This window comes from Myodes glareolus, chromosome 6, assembly GCF_982192425.1.
Source record: "Myodes glareolus chromosome 6, mMyoGla1.1, whole genome shotgun sequence".
NCBI classification, from domain to species: Eukaryota; Metazoa; Chordata; class Mammalia; order Rodentia; family Cricetidae; genus Myodes; species Myodes glareolus.
The window spans coordinates 85841607-85863321 of record NC_142031.1 but is presented as its reverse complement, the minus strand read 5'-3'; the positions used below and the strand labels follow the sequence as shown (position 1 = coordinate 85863321).

The 21715-nt window shown below is 39.6% G+C and overlaps 1 protein-coding gene across 2 annotated transcripts in view; it reads left to right on the top strand.

Annotated features, from left to right (window-relative positions):
* Nucleotides 1-21715, top strand: part of Plekhh2 (pleckstrin homology, MyTH4 and FERM domain containing H2) — a 108241-nt gene that overhangs the window by 12757 nt on the left and 73769 nt on the right. For both annotated transcript variants that reach the window (XM_087907295.1, XM_087907296.1), the window contains exon 3: nt 16217-16279. In XM_087907295.1, the coding sequence (XP_087763421.1) occupies nt 16217-16279 (63 nt within the window). The remainder of the gene's footprint in view (nt 1-16216; nt 16280-21715) is intronic.

Sequence of the window (21715 nt, the reverse complement as noted above, 5' to 3'; positions counted from 1 at the left end):
AGAGAGAGAGCAAGAGCAGAAGTTACCTCTTTAGGAGAGAGACAAAAAGAGAGAGAGCATAGGCAGGAGGAAGCCTGAAATCCTCTTGCCTCAGTGGAAGGGGAGGGATTGGGAGAGGGTGGGGTTGTTTCTTAAAGGGACAGGGTACCCAGGTGACAATACCAGACCAGCAGATCATAGCACCCTCCCTTCCTTTCTCTCCTCTTCTACCCTCTCCCATGATCCTCATACTCCCAGTTTACTCAGGAGATCTTGTCTTTTTCTACTTCCAATGTAGATTAGATCCATGCGTGTCTCTTCTAGGGTTCTCACTGTTGTCTAGGCTCTCTGGGATTTTGAATTGTAGGCCGGTTTTTTCTTTACTTTGTGTCTAAAAGCCACTTATGAGTGAATACATACATGTCTTTCTGGGTCTGGATTATCTCACTCAATATGATGTTTTCTAGGTCCATCCATATTGCCTGCAAATCTCAAGATGGATTTAGGTCTTTGGAAGAGCTAAGAGATGGAGTCATTCCGATGTATTTTACCTGTTGGGAAATGGCTGTGTGTGGCTATTACTCATGGTTTCCTAGTAAATATGCTCAACACTAACATGAGAGTAACGACTTTCACAGTGTTTTTGGTTACATTCTGTTACGAAGTATTTTTCTTATGTTTAAAAAATATCTTTGGTGCCGGGTGGTGGTGGCACATGCCTTTAATCCCAGCACTCTAGAGGCAGAGGCAGGTGGATCTCCTTTAGTTCGAGGCCAGCCTGGTCTACAAGAGCTAGTTCCAGGACAGCGGAAACCCTGTCTTGAAAAACAAACAAACAAAAAAAACCCATAAAAACAAAAGCAAAGCAAAACAAAAAAAAATATTTAGTATCTACCTATAGTTTAATGAAAATGTCAGATATTAATAAAATTATCATGTGTTAAATATTTTATAGGTATAATGTACTAAATTCATCTAACAACTTGTGAAGTTATAAATTTTGTCTTCATTTTATGAATTAGGAAACTGATACTTAATATGGCCAGTTTGTATCCTAAATAATTTATATATTTATTCTTCCCAATAATTTTATGAAGTAGATAGTAATATTAGTTACTAATATTGTCTATGTTGACACAGGGAAATAGTTAGGTACAAAAAGTTTTTTAACTTGTATGAGTTCATACCAAAAGAAGCCAACATTTAAACCCAGGTTTTCTGTCTTTGAAGCCCACAGTAGTTTGTTTTTCTCCCCACTCCTCTGTTCTGTCTTCCCTCCCGTCACGTAGCAGAGAACTACATCACTGCGTGTTAGTTGTATGCTTGTCTGCAGTGATAATCATGTATGTAACAGTACATATTTTTCAAAGCAAGCCCGATTGCATTATTGGTAAGTGCCAGATTGAGTCAAACATTGCATTCCTGAGACAAGTCAGGTCCCACCTACAGCTTTGGCTTTGTTTTGAGATCAGTATACTCAGCTTCTCCCCATAATTCTCCATACTCCCCCACCACCACCACCACCACATGGGTGCAGCCCCGAGGCTGAAAATTTTTGAGAGAATACTAATTTGTTTCTTTAGCTCTTTGCCAGAAACTGAGGCCAACTTTCTCCTGGAACAGTTCTGGTTCTTAGCTTTGTTTTATTGACTGTGGCACACAAACAGTCAGCTCCAAGTGTTAACTGCGGTTCCCAAGGTTTTAAAACGATGACCTAAAACTAGTTTAAACCCCATAGGAACTCTGTGGGGGCAATTGTCATTGTCTCTAAGCTATGGATTGTAATATTAGGGTTTAGAGTGAACTATTGGTATGTGCACTGTTATTACACAGGTAACAAATGGCAGAGCTGCCATTGAATCTTGAACCTTCCAGATTTGTCATGATGCAAGTAATAGAATATTTGGTGCAAAGAGATACTGCCTTCTCCCATCCTCCCTATTCTTCTCCCTGTTGCGTTGAGGGCCTTAACACTCACTGTTAGTCAGGAGCTAAATCCCTAGCCTTTCTTGTGTCTCTGTGATAGATTATATTTGTTAATTGCAGGAAGACTTGAAGGTAATTACAGATTAATACCAAATACCAAATGTATTCCTGAGTTTTTGTATGCTTGGTTTGTTTTTTTGAGATAGGGCTTCTTTGTGTAACAGGTCTGGCTGTCCTGGGACTCCTTTGTAGCCATGCTAACCTCAAATTCACAGAGATCCTCCTGTCTCTGCTTCCCTGAATGCCAGGATTAAAGGCGTGTGCCTCCACCTCCCAGTGTATGTTTTGATTTTTTTTTTAAAGGAAATAGCATGGGATGATGGCAGAGTATTTTTAATTAAATATGGATTTCACATATGTAAGTGAATAGAATATGTGAGTTTTTTCTTAAAGAAAGACTTTTGCACTTATTTTTTAAATCACAATTTCCAAGTAGCTTATACTATGGAGGCTCGTGAAGGAAAAGGGCCTTGCTGAAGTCTTGGGCAAACGCTACTGCTGTAAATGGGAGAGGTCTTTAAAGGAATTTAAGGAATGGTGTTGGAAATATCCTTAGTATGCCAAATATAAACTCTTCAGGGAAGCTGGGAGTAAGTAGCCCCCTCCTTTACAAGTTAGTTTTCCGAGACAGGGAGGGAAGAGGACACGTTTCTTTCTAAGTTAAAGTGAAATGTTACTTTCCATGAATCAGTTTCTCAGTTTAAGGCGAAAAGGGAAGATGAAGTGGTTTTTCCTTTGGACATCACCATGGTAACTGACTCCTATCCTGACCAGATGGAACTTCGGCAGCTAGGATCTGCTGACTCTTGACCTTCCCTTCATGACTGTGATTCCCCTGAGGCAGTTTAGGACCTTCTCCTAGGACAGAACTGTCACTGGACACCAGAGCACGCGTTTTCTTCACACAACAATCCAGGACAGTCTTCCAGAAATCTATTTAAATAAGACGTCATCCACTTTATCCTTTTAGCTCACCTAATGATGCACAGTGATGACTGGAAATTCCACATAGAATAGTGTGACCTTGTAGGCTATTTGAAATGTCACTTGTGGGGGTTGTTGGCTGAAGGTAATACTATAAGAAAAAAAATGTTTAATGATTGTCTCTCACGGGCTATTCATGGGAAAACCCAGAAAATCCCCTGCTGAGAAATTGTATCCACATCATTTAGTGCAGAGATCCTAAAATATTCTACCTGAATTAATCTGTGGGACAACTTGATTTGTTCACAGGGCCTATAACTAAGAGGGTCACTAAATATTTGTGTGGTAGTTTTAAGATCCACGTTCAATGGCAAATTCTTGTTTGCTACTTGTTGCTAAGTTCACTGCAACTACAGAGAACATTTTTTGAGTAATAAATCAAGCACAAGGTTTAGAACTTGACTCCAGTTTATAAAATATTTAACTATTTTTAGTAAAACTTTCTATGGGTCAAATGATCATTTCATATTGACTTAGTATATATTGAGCGATCTTGGACTAAGGATTACATTGTAGTTTATACCATGAAAATAAAATCTTCTATGAGTGTGTCCTGTGATTTTTAAGTATTCTGCAAAGTTATTTCCCAGCTAAAGGGTTATGAAAAGAAATATTCAAAATGAAAGTATTGCCTGTTAGGTCAGTGTGTTTGAACTGACTTTAAAGTGCTCTAAATTTTATTGAATAGATTTAATGTGTGTATTTGCATTAATGCAATGCGAAATGTTAGGTACTTATAGTCAGTAATTTAAATTGTGAAGAGTAGCAATTTCCTTTCGTAAAAGTATATCCTCAGGTTTAAATCTTTGTGAAAATGCAATCATTCCCTTTGTTCAATATATTTGTTCAGCAAACACTTCTTAAGTTTTATTAGGTAACCACATCATCTTTGCTTCAACCACTATTGTGTAAATATGCCCAGTAGAGAGCGTGGGGAGGAAACAGAGACTGCTAAAATGCTATTAGATTTTAAATGTAAACACTTTCCACTGTATCTCTACCCCTCTATTCTTTCTGTGGTAAGTTCCCTGAAATTAAAATTATATCACTTGAAATTCTTCCTATTGAGACCCTGTTTAAAAAAAAATCAGATGGAGAACAAATGAGGAATGCACACACACACACACACACACACACACACACGCAGACACACAGACACCACGCACACCTATCCCAACTAGTACATACACTACACACACTTAATTCTCTCTGTTACAACTATGGACATGACTTAAGGTTACTTTAATAAGATTCCTTTTCTGCTGCTGTGGTAAACACCATGACCAAAGGCCACATAAGGAGAAGAGAGTTTATTTGGCGTATGGTTCCAGTGGTATTAGAACATAACGGTGGAGAGGAGTCATGGCAGCAAGTATGGTGGCAGGGACGGGGAGCTGAGAGCTCACTTCCTGAACTGCAAACATGAAGAAAGCACGGTGAACCTCAAGTAGAGAATAGCTCTAAGCTTTCAAAGCCTGCTTGCTGTGATAGCTGTCCTTCATCAAGGCCACACCCCCTAAACCCCCTCAAGCAGCACTAACTGGGGACCAAGTGTTTAAGTGTCCAAGACAGTGAGGGACATTTCTCAAACCAACGCAGTTTACCAATGAAGAATTCCTAGACTCAAAGAATAATGCAGTATAGGAATAGATGCCAATGCTTTCCAGTTACAGTCTTCGTGGTTCTATGTTTGGACTGGTTTTGCTGTTGTTCTGTAGTACTCTACATTGTGTGGGTAGTTCATGTGCCGCTGTGGCTCAATGAAAAGAACACCAGAGAGTTGGAATATACAGACCGAAGGCCAGCGGCATTACTGACTAGAAGCTTACTTCTGCACAAAGCAAATCATGCTAAACACAGTTTCCTATGTTTTAGTAGGGACAGTTCCCTCTTCACACCGTGACTGAGGAATCACGTATTTGAAACATCTTGGTTCTTAAACATCACTGACATTTTTAAAACCATCACTCCATTCCCTTAGTTATTTTTCTTTCCTCTGAGATGATTTTCCTCTTTCAATGGCTGTTTCTTTTCTGAGATGCAAGCTTTTCTCACGTGTTAGCGGATCTTTGGTGGTCTGTTTACATTTAAGAATGGGACATCTGTGAACTTGTCTGGCAGCTGTGTATGCATGGTTGTGGCTGACCCACTATTGACTCTGTTTTCTGGTAAGTCAGTAGGACACTGCTGTGAGCTCATAAATGTGACAGTTGTTGGATGAATACACTCCAAACAATTTGTTCAAGTTGTTAAGGGAAGAGAGTTTTAGTTTTTTACAGAAAATAAATGCTTAGTTGATGGACACTGGCGTATGGGAATAAGTGAGATATCTAAACAGCCACACATCTCCCATTAATGCCTTCTACTTCTCAGCATGATTCCTATTCCCCTCCCAGTCTTTGCAGAGTTCTAAGGAGTTGCTGGTCTTCAGGAGGAGCGGCTCGGGACCCTAAAAGCCTTGCTCTAGAAGGCAAGACTTAGAAGACAATAGAGCAGAATTCTCTTCTAAGTACATACATTCTAAAATTTAAATAGTTAGAATGTGTGTGGTATGTGGTGTGTGTGTATGGTGTTTGCATTCGTGCAACACATGCATGTATTATGGCACATGTGTAGAGGTCAAAAGACAACTCTCTTTCAACCGTGCAAGACCTGGGGACAGACGTGGCTGCAAAGTATACTTAGCTACTGAGCCATCTTCCCCCAATTATCAGAGTTAAGGAGGATATTTTTAACACATGCAAGACCGCATGTAACCTTTCTGAGGGATTTCAGGAGAATGTGTTCCATTCAAAGGAAGAAATAAGCTAAGGTTTGGGAAGACAGGGTGTGCGAGCAGGTGATCCAGGGCAGAAGAAGGTTGAAGGGTCTTCCCAAGAAGACAGTCAGGCCTAGGCAGGAGGCAACGGTTCACGCTGGCGTGTCAGAGATGTTGGGTGTGGCTTCAAGGGAAATTTGTAGGAAACCCAGATATGAGTGAGCATCTTGCGTGATAACTGAGACGGCGGTGGGAACTTGGAGTGTGGCTATTGGAAAGTTCTCTTTAAAAACTATGTGAAGAAATAAGACAGTTCTAGGAGGACGTCCTGTAGTAAAGGTCCCTGTGGTTGATATGAGACTGAGCTTCCTATCAGTCACAAGTGTGAGCGTGCTGTGGTTGTCATACACAGCAGCGGTAATAAGGACCCCTAAGTATGGTTTAAATAAGGGATGATATGAAAATGCAAAAAGAGTAGGAGATGTGAAGTGTGTCTGGATTGATGGCAATGAGACAAAGGGGCTAATTTTCATTTTTCCATTAAGGGAACAAGTAGAACATTGTTTTTAAAAAGGAAAGCTGTCAGAAATAGAAGTATGCGATTTAGAACATGAAGGCAAATATGAAAAGAATTGGCTAAAAGTGTCCACTGTATTAATAAATCTTTCCAAATTAGTTGATATATGTGTCTATTTATAGCTTTGATAAATATAAAAGTAAACAGAAAAGCCAAGTTGTGAAGTAAATGGATTTGTTTAATCATTTGACAGGAAATCTGAACAGGGTATTGCCTTAGAACAGTGGTTCTTAACCTGTGAGTCATGACCTGTTTGGGGTCGACTGACCCTTTCACAGGGGTCGCCTAAGACCATTGGAAAGCACAGATATTTACATTATGATTCACAACAGGAGCAAAATTACAGTTATGAAGTAGCAATAAAAATAACTTTATGGTTGGGGTTAGCACAATATGAGAAACTGTATTAAAGGGTCAGAAGGTTGAGAACCACTATCTTGGAAGTTATTATTTAAGCACAATCGTTTGTGCTCAATTGTTTGGACTTCTCAGAATATTTGAACAAAAATAAAATCTTTTATGACATAGTTTTGCACATCACACATAGTGCATGCACAGACAGGTATGCGCGTGGCGCGCACACACACACACACACACACACACCATACCACAGTTTTCTCCCAGGACTAGGGATGGAATCCAGGACCTTGCACTTGCTCTACCACTAAATTTCACTTCAGTCCTTCCATATATGTTTTGATGTTGACACACATGGAATTACATTTTCTTGATTAATTATTCCATTTTTAATTGACCCTAGGGGACATTTAAGATCCAGACAGTAGCATCACCTAAACCTCTTAACTCCTTAGTTAAACTTCGGCAGCTCCCAGCATAAGCAGTAAGTTGAGGAACTGGAGAGTGATGAGGGCTTGGGTTGGCCAATGATTACCTGAGAACCTGGTGTAGGAGAGGTTGGTGAGGGAAGGGGAGTGAATCTGGAGAAGTGGAAAGGATCTAAAGAGCTGCTAACACTGGTAGGATAGCAGGCAGCCACTTGTCTGCCAGAAAGCGCTCTTCAGGAACTGAATGTCTTTCTAGAACAAAGACTAGCTCTTGAAATTTAGGTAATGCTGTTGGAAAAAAGACGCTAAACATGTAAGCCCATTCCAAACCACAGAATAGAAAGCTGCTAGGCAAGGAGAGAGACTTCCGCTCTCCTGTCGTGTCCTTGAGAGAACCAGAAGTTTTTCCAGTGTTACCACAAAACTATTGGCTTTGAAAGGCTGTATGGGGTGGGGATGGGGTGGAACAGGGTTTGGTAGAACCAAAATTGGGTAAGATGAGTGATACAACTGAAAATCTCTCTTTTGGAGAGTAATTCACCCACACTCACTGGGCTGTCATGCAGAAGCTGACTGTGTGTGCGCGTGTATGTGGGTGCGTGCGTGTATGTGTGTGTGTGCTCGCTCACATGCATGTGAATGACAGATCTTTATCACCTTCTATTTTTTTTTTTTTTGGACTGCCTCTTCATCAACCTGAAACTTACCAGTTCTGTTACTATCTGGCCAGCAAAGTCTGGGAAGCCTCCTATCTGCACCTCCCCAGGCGCTCGAGTTACAGATATCCACAGACACACCCAGCTTTAACATGGGTGCTAGGGATTCGAACTCAGGTCCTCCCTCTTGCCGAGCACTTTACTCACCAAGTCATCTCCTCAATATTTGCATAAAAAGAAAAACTACAGATTATCCCTCAAAACTCTTTAGGGCTGGAGAGATGGTTCATTGACCAGGAGCACGTATTCATCTGGGAGAGGATCCTGGTTTGGTTCTCAGCACCCACATATCAAGCAGTTTATGTAACTCCAGTTTCATGGGATCCAACACCCTCTGGCCTCTGTGTGGACACCTACCTGCGTTTGATGCATATAAACTCACACAGTCACACATACATATACATAATAAAAAATAATAAAATTCTTCTTAATAAAGAAAACACTTCTGACATTAACCTGCCATTGAATCATTAATAGTTTATCATGTACTTAGCCTGGAATGTATCCTAATGGTTTAAATTGACATGTTTAAACTTTAAAAAAAAAATCATTTGTTTGAGAGGAGGAAAGTAGACATTGGGTCCCACCCCTCACCAAAAGGCTGTTTACAATTGATATCCACTGGCAAAGGGAAAGTAAGTTTTCTCCTCTGGAGTGTTACTGGGTCAACCAATGACACTTCAGGGCAGGCCCCATGCCCAGCAATAGTTGGCCAACACAAGATGAATTCTACTTTTTTGGTTTTTGTTTTTTTGAGTTTTTTTTTTTTGGTGGACTTTCTGTTTTATTTTGTTTTGTTATGGCCTTTTTCTTTCTTTCTTTCTTTCTTTTTTTTTTGGCCTTGTTGGTCTTTTGCTTGTTCATTTTGATTTTTGTTGTTTTGGTGTTTGATTATTTGAGAACACAAAATTGGTTAAATGGTTGGGGGTGGTTAGGATATAGGAGAAGTTGGGAGAGGGGAAAGATCATGATGAAAATGAACTGGATGAGAAAAATTTTTAAATAAAAATGTTCAAAAAGGGGGGAACAGTACATGCAGCTTTTTAAAATATTTTTTGGGGGGCCTATGTGTATCCAGTTTATGGAATGGAGAGTTTGGGAAAGCTCGGTGATTCTCATGATTGTACTTGAAGCTCAGACAAGAGTTTCCTTTCAGCTCTCATGAAAGCTAAGAGAAAACAGCATTTCAAGAAGTTGTGTGTTGCAGGGCAGTGGTGGCGCACGCCTTTAATCCCAGCACTCAGGAGGCAGAGGCAGGCGGATCTCTGTGAGTTCGAGGACAGCCTGGTCTACAAGAGCTAGTTCCAGGACAGGCTCTAAAGCTACAGAGAAACCCTGTCTCGAAAAACAAAAACAAACAAACAAAGAAACAAAAGAAGTTGTGTGTTGAGAGTAGCTTTCATTGGAATAATGACCAGAGGTTATTAAAGGTACCATAGGGTTCAGGTATTGTCTTTACAGATCTCTGATCTGTACTGCTCAGCAGGATAACTGTGGGTTTTAGTTATTTACTGCTGCTTAAAATGGAAAAAAAAATCTATTTCAAAACATAGTGGCTTTATCAATCTGGGTATTCTACAGTGTGTGTGTGTGTGTGTGTGTGTGTCTGTGTGTCTGTGTGTCTGTGTGTCTGTGTGTCTGTGTAGGTAGATCACATGGTCCCTCTGAGACCAGAGGATTCATAACCCCTTGGAGCTTGATTGACAGAAAGTTATGAATCACCTGACGGGGTGTTAGGAACAACATTCGGCTCCCCTGGAAGAGCAATATGTGCTTAACCACTGAGTCATCTTTCCATTCTTGTAACTATAATTTTTATCAATTAAAAACAATTGTAGTGTCTTTAAAAAAAAAACAGTCATTTATTCATGTTTCTATTGGTTATCCTTAGACTGTGTTTTCCATCTCATGGGGTCACTCACGTAACAGCGTTCAGTTGGCAGATAAACACTTCGAACCAGGAGCAGCAAGAATGCTGACATGATAGTTGAGTCTGGGATGTTCAAGATACACGTACCTGACACCTTAGTTGAGAGTCGTGGAATAACTAGACGCTGTCCAAGACACGTCCCTCTCCTTGTCCTCTGTAGGAAGGTAGCCATGGTGACCGATGATTCTAAAACCAGATCACAGCTGCAAATCTCCAGGTCTGGCCTAGGCAGATACACTGTGTTCTCATGGCGTCAGTTGCCAGCAGCCAGTGTTAAAGGGAGAAGGAACACATGAGCTGGGAGCCTCTGGATCTTCTGACTTCACCTTCTGAATCCAAGCCTGTTTCTGTCTGTTGAGAAACTGGATTTCTTTTCATCTCTAAGTTCCCTCATTTGGTCTGCTCTGAATGTCAAGAAGGCTACCCCATCTCCTGGGAAGTTAGTCCCTAAATGTATTCAGTGTCCACAGCACGGAACGGTGGTAGGACGAGTGGCTTGGGTGTGCTAGGTCACAGCTGATATTATCTGTGTTTTAAAAATATGTCACTAAATTGTCTCCTTCCTCCAATACCTATACTTATTTCTACTTTTAATAGTTTAATACACATACAAATATGAACTTATTATTATTACCTTAAGTAGCTTAAAGTAATTCAGGATCATTTTCTTCCTCATACACAATGAACTTTGTTTTCAGCTCCTTGTTGAATATTTCTTAGACTTTCCTTAGACTATTGTCTTGAATATTCATTTACCTTTGAAAAATAAAACATGCAGTTTTAAAATTATTATGCGTGGCATAGGGCATGACTGTCACATGCCAGCGTGTTGCTTCTGTTAGTCACTCACTTGTTCCTCACTCGGCTTCCTCTGTTACCCCGTGTTACTTCGAAGCCCCGTCTGCATGCGTCATTGGCCATTTTTATTTTTACCCTCTGTGCATTGAAATTTATTTTTTTATGTTGCATGCTTTCTCTTCTCTTGGTCTCAGAATAGTTTTCTTTTGTCTGCTTTTACTTATCCATTTGTGTGAATGAATCACCCCAAACTTAAAAACACTACAGACATTTATTATCTTGGAGAGTTTGGAAGTGTTGGAAGCCTTGGGAGTCCATTCATGCAACCCTCTGGTGTAGGTGAGTCAGCATGTTGGCCTGGGCTGCGGTGAGCTGATGGTTTGGTGGGAGCTGGAGAGTCCGCCTCCAGAATCGTTCACTGAAATAGTTGCTGGAAGGTTGGTGTTGGTAGGAGGCCTCGGCTGCTAAGCCTGGAGACTCCTGAGCAGGGCTCCCTGAGAACAGAGAAGTAGTCCCAGGGAGTTCAAGGTGGAAGACAGGGTGTCTTTTGTGACATAGCCTGGAAGTCACACTCCACCATTCCACAGGAACCTGTCGTCACAAGGGTTAGCCCATTTAGTGAAGGAAGGGACTGGACTACCACAAGGTGAGGACCTTTGAGGGCCATATGAGAGCTGAATACTATCTACTGAGTTTCGAATTGTTTCCCTACTCATTTGTTCTTAATTTCTCCCTACTTCTTTAAAAAATTCTTGTCCTTCTAATAATTAGATTCTATTCCCACTTAATCTCTGACTACCCTAAAACATAATCTGAGATTCCTCATGCAATAATGTTCCAAATGTTTTCCTTGCTCTAAATTGGTCTTATGAACATTGATTTTTTTTAAAAAAAATTTATTTTAATTTTTTGTTTATTCTCTCATATATTACCTGGCTTTCTTAATATTTTCTTTCTATGTTTTAGAATTTGGTTAAATATTTGGTATTTAAAAGGGGATACATATATATATATATATATATATATATATATAGTAAAAATATACAACCAATGCAAATAAGGATGAGAGATTCCCTGCACTGTTCTCGTCAGTTTCCTTCCCATGTTCTAAGTCCCAGAAGCCGCTTCTCTGCTGTCTGCCCCTTTGCTCATGCCAGGCCAGTCAAGAATGCTAATGTCATTGTATATGTTTGGAGTTTATCTATTGATATTGTATTAAGGATTTCTCATATTGTACTCATGAGGATATTAGTCTGATCTTTGGTTGTGGTCATAATTGGCATTATAAAGTGTACTTGGATATCTTGGAAGAAGGTGGTTTCTTTTTCTTGTTAGTTTGTAGTCATCCTTTATCTTTTTTAAAAAAGATTTTTCTTATTTATTATGTATGCAGTGTTATGGCTGCCTACATGCCAGTACAGCAGAAGAGGGCACCGGATCTCGTTACAGGTGGTTGTGAGCTGCTGTGTGGTTGCTGGGGCTTGAACTCAGGACCTTTTAGAAGAGCAGCAAGTGCTCTTAACCTCTGAGCCATCTCTCCAGCCCCTGTAGTCATCCTTGTACACATCTTTAGTTGAATTCACTAGCAAAGCTGTGTAGTCTTGGAGTCTTCCTTTTGTAAGGTTTTCAATATGCATTTCTTAGATACAAGGCCATTAAGCTGAAATTTCTCTTTGAATAATCTTTGCTATTTTGTGTTCTTAAAAGAAATTATATGTTTTGTTCAAGTTGCTCAATTATTTTTGCTCATGATATTCTGTTATTTTCCCCCCAATTTCTGTGAGTCTACTTATGGGCCCTCCTTGAATTTCTGACATTGATTATTTGTGGTTTTTAAATATTGTTTCTTTCTCAATCTACCAAGAATTTATCAACTGTCTTAGTTTTTTCAATGAGCAGTTCTTAACTTTATTATTTTTTCCTTTTTCTATATTTCCTGTAATCTTTATCAAGTTTTCCCCCTTTCGGGTGACTTTGTTCTTCATAACTAGCTTAGTTTGCTCTGACTCTTGACTGCAGTCATCTCACTGTGTGATTTCACAAAGACCACTGTGAGCTCTTCAGAATGAGCGCGCCATCCCTCCGCCCCGTCTAGTGAGCTCTCCACTTATCCCTCTGGCCCCTCCCTGCCTAGTGAGATCTACTCCACTTAGCATCATCCCTCCAGCCCCCATCTAGTGAGATCTACTCCACTTAGTCCTTTTTTCCTATGTATATTATTCTTTTATGATTCAGTTCCACAAGTATTTTAGCATCTTCTTAATTGTCTGCTTTCTCTGAAGAAGCAAAATTACCTTTGATTGCTACAACCATTACAGTATGTTTTCCAGTGTAAGATACTTTTTACTCTTACTCTTCCATTATATCTTTTTTTTCAGGTTTTTATTATTATTATTAAAAAAAATTTCACCTCCTCCCCTCCTCTCATTTCTCTCCCCCTCCTTCCATTTCCCCTCCCCCTCCCTCTCCAGTCCAAAGAGCAGTCATGGTTCCCTGCCCTGTGGGAAGTCCAAGGCCCTCTCCCCTTCATCCAGTTCTAGGAAGGTGAGCATCCAAACAGACTAGGTTCTCACAAAGCCAGTACATGCAGTAGAATCAAAACCCAGTGCCATTGTCCTTGGCTTCTCAGTCAACCCTCCTTGTCAGCCACGTTCAGAGAGTACAGTTTGATCACTTGCTCCATCAGTCCCAGTCCAGCTGGCCTTGGTGAGCTCCCATTAGATCAGCCCCACCATCACAGTGGGTGGGCGCACCCCTTGTGGTCCTGACTTCTTTCTCATGTTCTCTCTCCTTCTCCTCCTCATAAGGACCTTGGGAGCTCAGTCCAGTGCTCCAATGTGTGTCTCTGTCTTTATCTCCATCCATCGCCAGATGAGGGTTCTATGGTGATATGCAAGATATTGATCAGTGTGGCTAGAGGATAGGGCCAGCCATTATATCTTTTTAAATGGAATTAACTCTCCCTATTACTTAACACAATTCTCTGATATAGAGATAGCTCCTTGGTGTTTGTGTATCTCATCTCATAAAAACAAATATGCAAGTTTTTTCCTATATAAAGAAAATTAAAATATTCATTACCTTTTAAAAACAAACTTTCCTGCTAATATATCATTTGTATGTCATTCCTTATATAGTTTTATTTTTGCCTTTTTTTTTTGGTGGCTGAAGATCAAACCCAAACCTTTTTGCATCCTAGCTGAGCACACCCTCAGTCCCTGATTTGTCTTTAAATACGTCATTGATATCTTTTCGGATATATATTTAATAAAAGTTCTTGTTGGAGAGGTTTTTTTTAACACATGGAAGTATGCCCTTATATATGTGTCTTCTAGATTTAATGCTTATCAATTCAGGACCAATCCATCCATCCATCTGTACACTGATCAATAGTTCCCAGAGTTCTATTTGAATGAATCCCACATATAATATTTCATACATCTATGCACATTTATGATGACTATATGCTATCTGTGTGAATGTGTCGATATATATATATACATATACATATATATATATATATATCCCTTGTTTTAGGCAAATCTCTTTCTTCCTCTCTCTGCCCCTCTTACTCTGTGTGTGTGTTACTGAAGTTTAAACTTAGAACCTATACATACTAGATAAATGCTCTATCATTAAGCTATACCCTCAGGCCTGACACTTTGATTTTTGTCATTCACATTACAACACTGGAAATGCTATCACCATGTTTTCAATTACTGAAATACCTAAAGCCCATTCCCATCGCATTTACCTGTTCTTTTACTTTTAGTCTTGCATTTTGTAATAGAGAAGGTTGTATGATCCCCATTTCATACACAGGAATTATAGAACCTAGCGACAAACTATTGGTGAAGTACTGTAGTAAGAACTAAAACCCAGATCTCTTAAATGTAGTTTGCTCATTTGAAACCTAACCTTCCCAACTTAAATTATTCATAAAAGCAATACATGTGTATGCTAGAAATATACTGCTATTAAATATTCTCTGTAAAAGTTGAACACCTATTAAGATGTTCAATATCTTGCTAGATGTCTTACTGCTTAATTTTTATAGGAATATACTAGAATAAGGGTTATTTCATCTTACAGATAAGGAATGGAGACCTGCTATATTAAACAATTTGCTTATCCTTAAACCACTCATAAATAATGGAATTTTGGTTCTAATTTAGATCTTGCTTCCAAATTCAGGACTTTCCCCCCTTTCCTTTCTACTTTCCTCTTAATATTTTATGGAGTACTTTTGTGTTTTAATAAAAATAACAAAAGTGTCCTGTGAAACTATGGTTTTAAAAAAATTCCTTGTATTCAATGATACATACATATATCTTTTCATGCCTAGCAACAAATTTTGCCTGTTTGTATATCAAAGCACTGTAAAGTGCTATGTATTTGTGTGTAAGGGAGTGTGTGCATGTGTATAATACCCTTCTAGTAAGGGAGCGTAGGCATGTGTATAATACTTTTCTAGAATGGAAATGTTTTTGCAAGGTTACTATCAACTGCTAAGTTTTTAGATTCTTACTGACGAACTGGCGTATGTAAAGTGTTGTATCATGAAGGATTTCACACATGAGTTATTCCTTCCAACACTTATAATGTAGGGCCACAGGAGTAGGAATAAGTTTGTTTGGCAGTAGTAAGCATAATATTGTCGATTTCTGTTCTTAGCGTTGTGACAAAATTGAAGAGCTCAAAGAAGGGTCTGGTTTATCCAGTTTCAGAAGTTTCTGTCCATCAGAAAGTGTTGAGCAACAGAGTCTCTCATTTCAGGATGGTCAGGAAGCATAGGAAAGGGAGTACAGGAAGGAACCAGGCCATTCTTGAAATACACATGATACCATCTGTACCCCTTTGTCATCTCTTTTCTGTGTTACAGTGTTTGGATCTCTCTCTCTCTCTCTCTCTCTCTCTCTCTCTCTCTCTCTCTCTCTCCTTCTTTCTCTCTCTCTCTTGTCCTCTGGGGCAGCCCTGGGGAGCGGAGAGTTGGAAGTTTACCATGAATTCCAGGCATCCAAACCAACTGTCCGGGAGAAGAGTGGCAGTGAGCTCTGGTCCAATCACACGCCACCCTAAACTTGGTCCAAATTTCACCTCGAGGGTGTGTGTTCAACACCTAGCACTCGTCCCCTAATTAGCACTAGATCCTTTAGCATTGTACTTTCCATATTTATTTTGGGATTTGCGTTTAATCAGTCTCTTATATACTTCCATCAATCTATAAGACACCTCAGCCGTGTTTTGAATATACCATCCATTGAGTTTGTAAGAACACATGTTTCTCTAATTTCATCTTGACTTTTGGCCAAAGTGCCAAATACAGCATCAAAGTGTTACTTTTTATTGTTCTTAATATGTATTGACCAGTAGTTTCCAATCTGTTGATGAACACCCCTGTGGTATATGAAGTTCTATATGGAAGAATGATAACGTGAACAGTACCAATCTGTGAACTACCAAACAACCCTTATGAAGTTACCAAGATATGTGCCAATGACTGGACCACAAGGTCTTAAAAGCATCAAGGCTTCTGACATTTCATCAGTTTTTAAATATCAAGTGCCTTTTAGTGTGTTAATTACAATTCCTATCCAAAGAATTACTTTGTTTTTACGAATTGATGACGTTGTGAGACTTAAAGCTGTTTCCCAAAAGGCAAATATAAAGATTTGTGTATTTTTTGCCCTCCCTCACCTACAGATGCAACAGTTGGAGAGGCAAGTTATCGATGCCGAGCGCCAAGCAGAAAAGGCTTTTCACCAGGTAGAGTATCATTTCATCTTTACCTGTCTCTGTGCATATAAAGATTGTTTAGTATCATTTAATCTTTACCTGTCTCTGTGCATATAAAGATTGTTTAGTATCATTTAATCTTTACCTATCTCTACGCATATAAAGATTGTTTAGTATCATTTAACCTTTACCTGTCTCTATGCATATAAAGATTGTTTAGTATCATTTAACCTTTACCTGTCTCTACGCATATAAAGATTGTTTAGTATCATTTAATCTTTACCTATCTCTACGCATATAAAGATTGTTTAGTATAATTTAACCTTTACCTGTCTCTACGCATATAAAGATTGTTTAGTATCATTTAACCTTTACCTGTCTCTACGCATATAAAGATTGTTTAACTCAAAGTAGTAGGACAGCTGGCAACCTTCCTGAATATCTCATCATTTTGACTGTTCATGAGCTCAATCCATAGAGTGGAAAAATTGAACTCTATGTTGTTCCTTTATATATTTTCCAAGAGGAAAAAAAGGACTTTAAAATACTTTTTTTAAAGTCAAATATAACTTTTAATAGAAATCCCATCTGCAGTTAAATTTTATTTATAAGTATGTTCATATCAGCTTTATGTATAATAATGAAGAGTGGAAAATGATATGAATTCCATATTGTAGAAGAGTGAGTAAGTAAACTTAAAATCAGGAGCTGTTAAACAAATATTTCAAGTAATCGTACTGAAAATTAATAGAGGAAATGCTTAGAATTGCATTAGGAAGATTATGTACAGAGCTATATATTTCATATATTAACATTTTTGATTAAGAAAAAACCAAATCCATGAGTTTAAAAGTAGTCTAAGAGGAAACTAAAGTTTGCTTGAATTGTAGCATTAAGAAAGATTATTTAAAAAAAAAAGAAAAAGAAAAAAAGAAAGATTATTTTGCCGGACAGTGGTGGTGCATGCCTTTAATCCCAGCACTTGGGAGGGGAGGTAGAGGCAGGCGGTTCTCTGTGAGGTCAAGGCCAGCTTGGTCTACAGAGTGATTTCCAGGACAGCCAGGGCGACACAGAGAAACCCTGTCTTGAAAAGTCAAAACAAACAAACAAATGGAAAGAAGAAAGAAAAGAAAGAAAGAATTTTTTTCTGTATTCTTATTTTTTTTTCTATATGACTCTGGTTCTTTAGATGCTGATTTGGTAAGTCGCTTAGCCCTTTCTAGACTTTCAGAGCAGTGAGGGGGTGGTTTGGATGGGCACAGCCACCCTAAAGTTCTTCAGTCCACAGCTTCTCCTTTTAGGACAGCTCTCCATCGTGGTCGCTCAGACTAACATTCCCAAAAACTTCATACAAAATTCTTTCTTTCTTTTAATTAATTTTTATAGAGCTCTACATTTTTCTCTGCTCCCTTCCCTGCCTCTCCCCTTCCCCTTTCAATCCTCCCCCAAGGTCCCCATGCTCCCAATTTACTCAGGAGATCTTGTCTTTTTCTACTTCCCATGTAGATTATATCTATGTAAGTCTCTCTTAGTGTCCTCAGTGTTGTCTAAGTTCTCTGGGACTGTGGTTTGTAGGCTGGGTTTCTTTGCTTTATGTTTAAAAACCACCTATGAGTGAGTACATGCGATAATCATCTTTCTGTGTCTGGGTTACCTCACTCAAAATAATGTTTTCTAGTTCCATCCATTTGCCTGCAAAATTCAAACTGTCGTTATTTTTTTCTGCTATGTAGTACTCCATTGTGTAAATGTACCACATTTTCCTTATCCATTCTTCAGTCGAGGGGCATTTAGGTTGTTTTCCGGTTCTGGCTATGACAAAAATTGCTGCTGTGAACATAATTGAACACATGTCCTTGTGGCACGATTGAGCATCCTTTGGATATATACCCAAAAATGGTACTACTGGGTCTTAAGGAAGGTTGTTTCCTAATTTTCTGAGAAATCGCCACACTGACATCCAAAGGGGCTATACAGACCTAAACAGAGAACTCTCAACAGAGGAATCTAAAATGGCTGAAAGACACTTAAGGAAATGTTCAACATCCTCAGTCATCAGAGAAATGCAAATCAAAACAACTCTGAGATTCCATCTTACACCTGTAAGAATGGCCAAGATCAAAAACACTGATGACAACTTATGCTGGAGAGGTTGTGGGGAAAAGGGAACACTTCTGCACTGCTGGTGGGAATGCAAGCTGGTACAAAATTCTTTCTAGGAAATGCATAGTGCTGTTGTCCTATCCTTAGTTCTGCCATCTTTTGTCCTTGGCTACCTTTGTTTGCTGGCGTTAGTGGTGCCAGGCAATGTGTCCTCCTTTAAACTAGAGGCTAGACTTGGTTTTACTTAGCAGACTGTGAGAGTGGCTTAACAGATTTCCAGGCAATGCCAATCCAACCTCATCCTTGATTTCTTGTTTATATTTGAAAAGAAATCTTAAAATTTTATTACATGAAACCAACCGCGCATGAGAGTAGGGAAACTGTACAGTGGGCTCTCGAGACTTCGTCAAATTACCACCACCGTGTCATTGGTCAGCCTTTCCTCCACTCAGGCTAACTGGATTATTTCAGTATCAGATACCAGATATCATACAGTTGTACCCATACGTAAAGTTGAGTGAAAGCAAAGCAACTAATCTAAAAAGACTTAAAAATCCCAAACATGAAAAAAAATTCCAACCATGGGGCTGGAAAGATGGCTCAGAGGTTAAGAGCACTGGCTGCTGTTCCAAAGGACCTGGGTTCAATTCCCAGCACCCACATGGCAGCTCACAATTGTCTGTAACCCCAGTTCCAGGGAATCTGTCACCCTCATATAGGCATATATGTTGGCAGAACACCAATGCAAATAAAATAAATCATTAAAAAAAATCCTAATCACAATACCATTGCCATGCCAAAAATACTAGCAAAAGTTTCTTGGTTTGTCAGAGAGCAAGATACCATTCAAAATTCTCTCAGACATCTCAGAATTTGCTTCTGGTTTTGTTTTTCTTTAATATTTCTTTTATTTTAAGTGTGTGTGTGTGTGTGTGTGTGTGTGTGTGTGTGTGTGTATAAGAGAGAGAGAGAGAGAGAGGGAGGAGAGACACATGTGAATGCTAGTGCCCACTGAGACCAGTGGTATTGATTCCTATCAGAGCTTGAGTTACAGGCAGTTGTGGGTGCTGGAAGCTGCACATGAGTCTTCTGGAAAAACAGTATAATCTACTAACTGTGGAACCTTTTCTCTAGCTCATGTTACTGTTTTTTGATTGCATTAAAGTTCATATAATATAAAATTATTTTTAAACAAATTACAGTACTATATAGTCAACATCTGTTTAACTCCAAATTATATTCCCATCATTTCCCCAGGAAACATGTTGCCACTGAGTGTTTAGTGTGGCTTTCCTCTCCTCAAGCCCTGGCAGTCACAGACCGCTTTCTGTCTCTGTGAGTTTTCCCACTCTGGATAAAACCGCAAGGTCCCGATATGTTATCCAGGCTGGCCTTAAATTGTAATCCTCCTGCCTCAGCCTCCCACAGGTGTGTGCCACCACACCTAGATTGGATATTTCTTATAATTATTCACATAATATGTGATCTTTGTGTCTGGCTTATTTTATTTAGTAGGTTAATTTTGATCACCCGTGTTACATATATACATACATAATATACATAATATATATAACCACTTTTTTGTTCATTCATCTATTGATGGACATTTCTGTTGTCTCTGCCTTTTGGTTAGTGTGACAAGTGTGCGTGCACATGTATTTGTTTGAATATCTCTTTTTAGTTTATATATATACCCCCCCCCCCCCCCGTGCTGGGATTAAAGGCGGTGTCAGTGCAACCTGGCAAGATTCCCTTCCTTCCTTCCTTCCTTCCTTCCTTCCTTCCTTCCTTCCTTCCTTCCTTCCTTCCTTCTTTTCTCTTTTTTTCTTCCTTCCTTTCTTTCTCTTTTTCCTCTTTTTCTTCTTTCTTTCTTTCTTTCTTTCTTTCTTTCTTTCTTTCTTCTTCCTTTCTTTTTCCAATACAAGGTTTCACTATGTATGTAGCCCTGGCTGTCCTCTGTATACCAGGCTGGCCTCAGACTCACAGAGATCTGCCTGCCTCTGCCTCCGGAATGCTGAGGTTCAAAGGTATGAAGTGAATGCGTGAGATTGCATCTCTACTGGTGGTGGATGAGAATTCTAAATGCCAGCGATGCATTTCTATTCATTTTGATTTTTTAGCTATTCTTGCCCTCCTGGTTTGAGAAGAATGCTAATCTAAATTCTCTTCGTTGGTTTAGTAAATAGATATACATAAAACGAAACTAATTCCACAAGCCAAATTGATCTTGACCAGAACCTAATCTCTTGATGTCTTATAATGATCATTGCCTAGGAAAAGAAATAAGTATGTCTTCTGCAAATGTCCCATTGAGTCCCCCAGGGCTCGAGAAGGTGACTATGGGATGTAACACAGAAAGGTCGGTGTGACACGGTGTTGCATGCTCCGGTGGGTTCTACCTCGGTTCTTCTCCAGGGTTCTTGGAGAACAGTCAACCCAGATTACATTCACAGAGGAGCGCTCGGTGTTTGTGGTCAGCAGTTTCCTTCTCCCCGCCCTCTTCCCATCTTTATGTCAAAAGGACATAAAGATGGAGTTCATGTTTCTCTCCCTTGGGGACACACCTAAGGGTTTAACTGTGTTAAGATTCAGCAGCTACCATTTTTTAATTTTTGACTGGAGAACTTTTTTGACTTGAGTATCAGGTTTGCCACTTACAGCATGCGGCTAATATGGACAGCTGGCCGTCTCTGTGGGACAGAGGCTTGAGGCGGGGCAGTTAGAGAACACAAACTGCCAGGCGCATCGACCTTCATCTCCTGCTGCCTGGCTGCAGCTTCCTCTCTGTAAACTGTGGCACTCTCATTCCCATGGCATTTTGTAGAACTAAGTAGGTTGCTAGGAGTAAAATACTCGGAATATTTCCTAACATATAGGACTAAGAGGAGCTAGCTGTTGTGAAGACTGAAGCTGATTAAAGTGCCTGGCATGTGGCCAGCCCACTGTGGACGGTGGTAGTGGTGGTGGCGGAAGTGCTATTAGCAGTAGTAGGGGTTTGTGCTGCTTCTATATTGGTAGGATAATTTTTTAAAAAAAGGCATTGGGGGTTGTGAGTGCCCTACCCCCACCCCCCGCCAACTACCCTCAGGTTCATTGAATGGTTATGTTGGACTCTAGTGTCCAAACCGAGAAGGAGTCGCCCCCAAAGACCACCTCATATACCACAGCCGCTGTAAAAGCATGAGGATTTCATTAATTCTGTCATGACAGGGTCCCTCAGCATTCGGGAGGCCGAGAGACCTCGAATAGTACAGTCTACTTTTAAAGGATAAGGCCCCATAGAAACAAGAGGGGTTGTTCCTTGACCATTATGATTGGCTTATTCGAAAAGGGCTAATATCAATAATTGACTGGAGAACTATT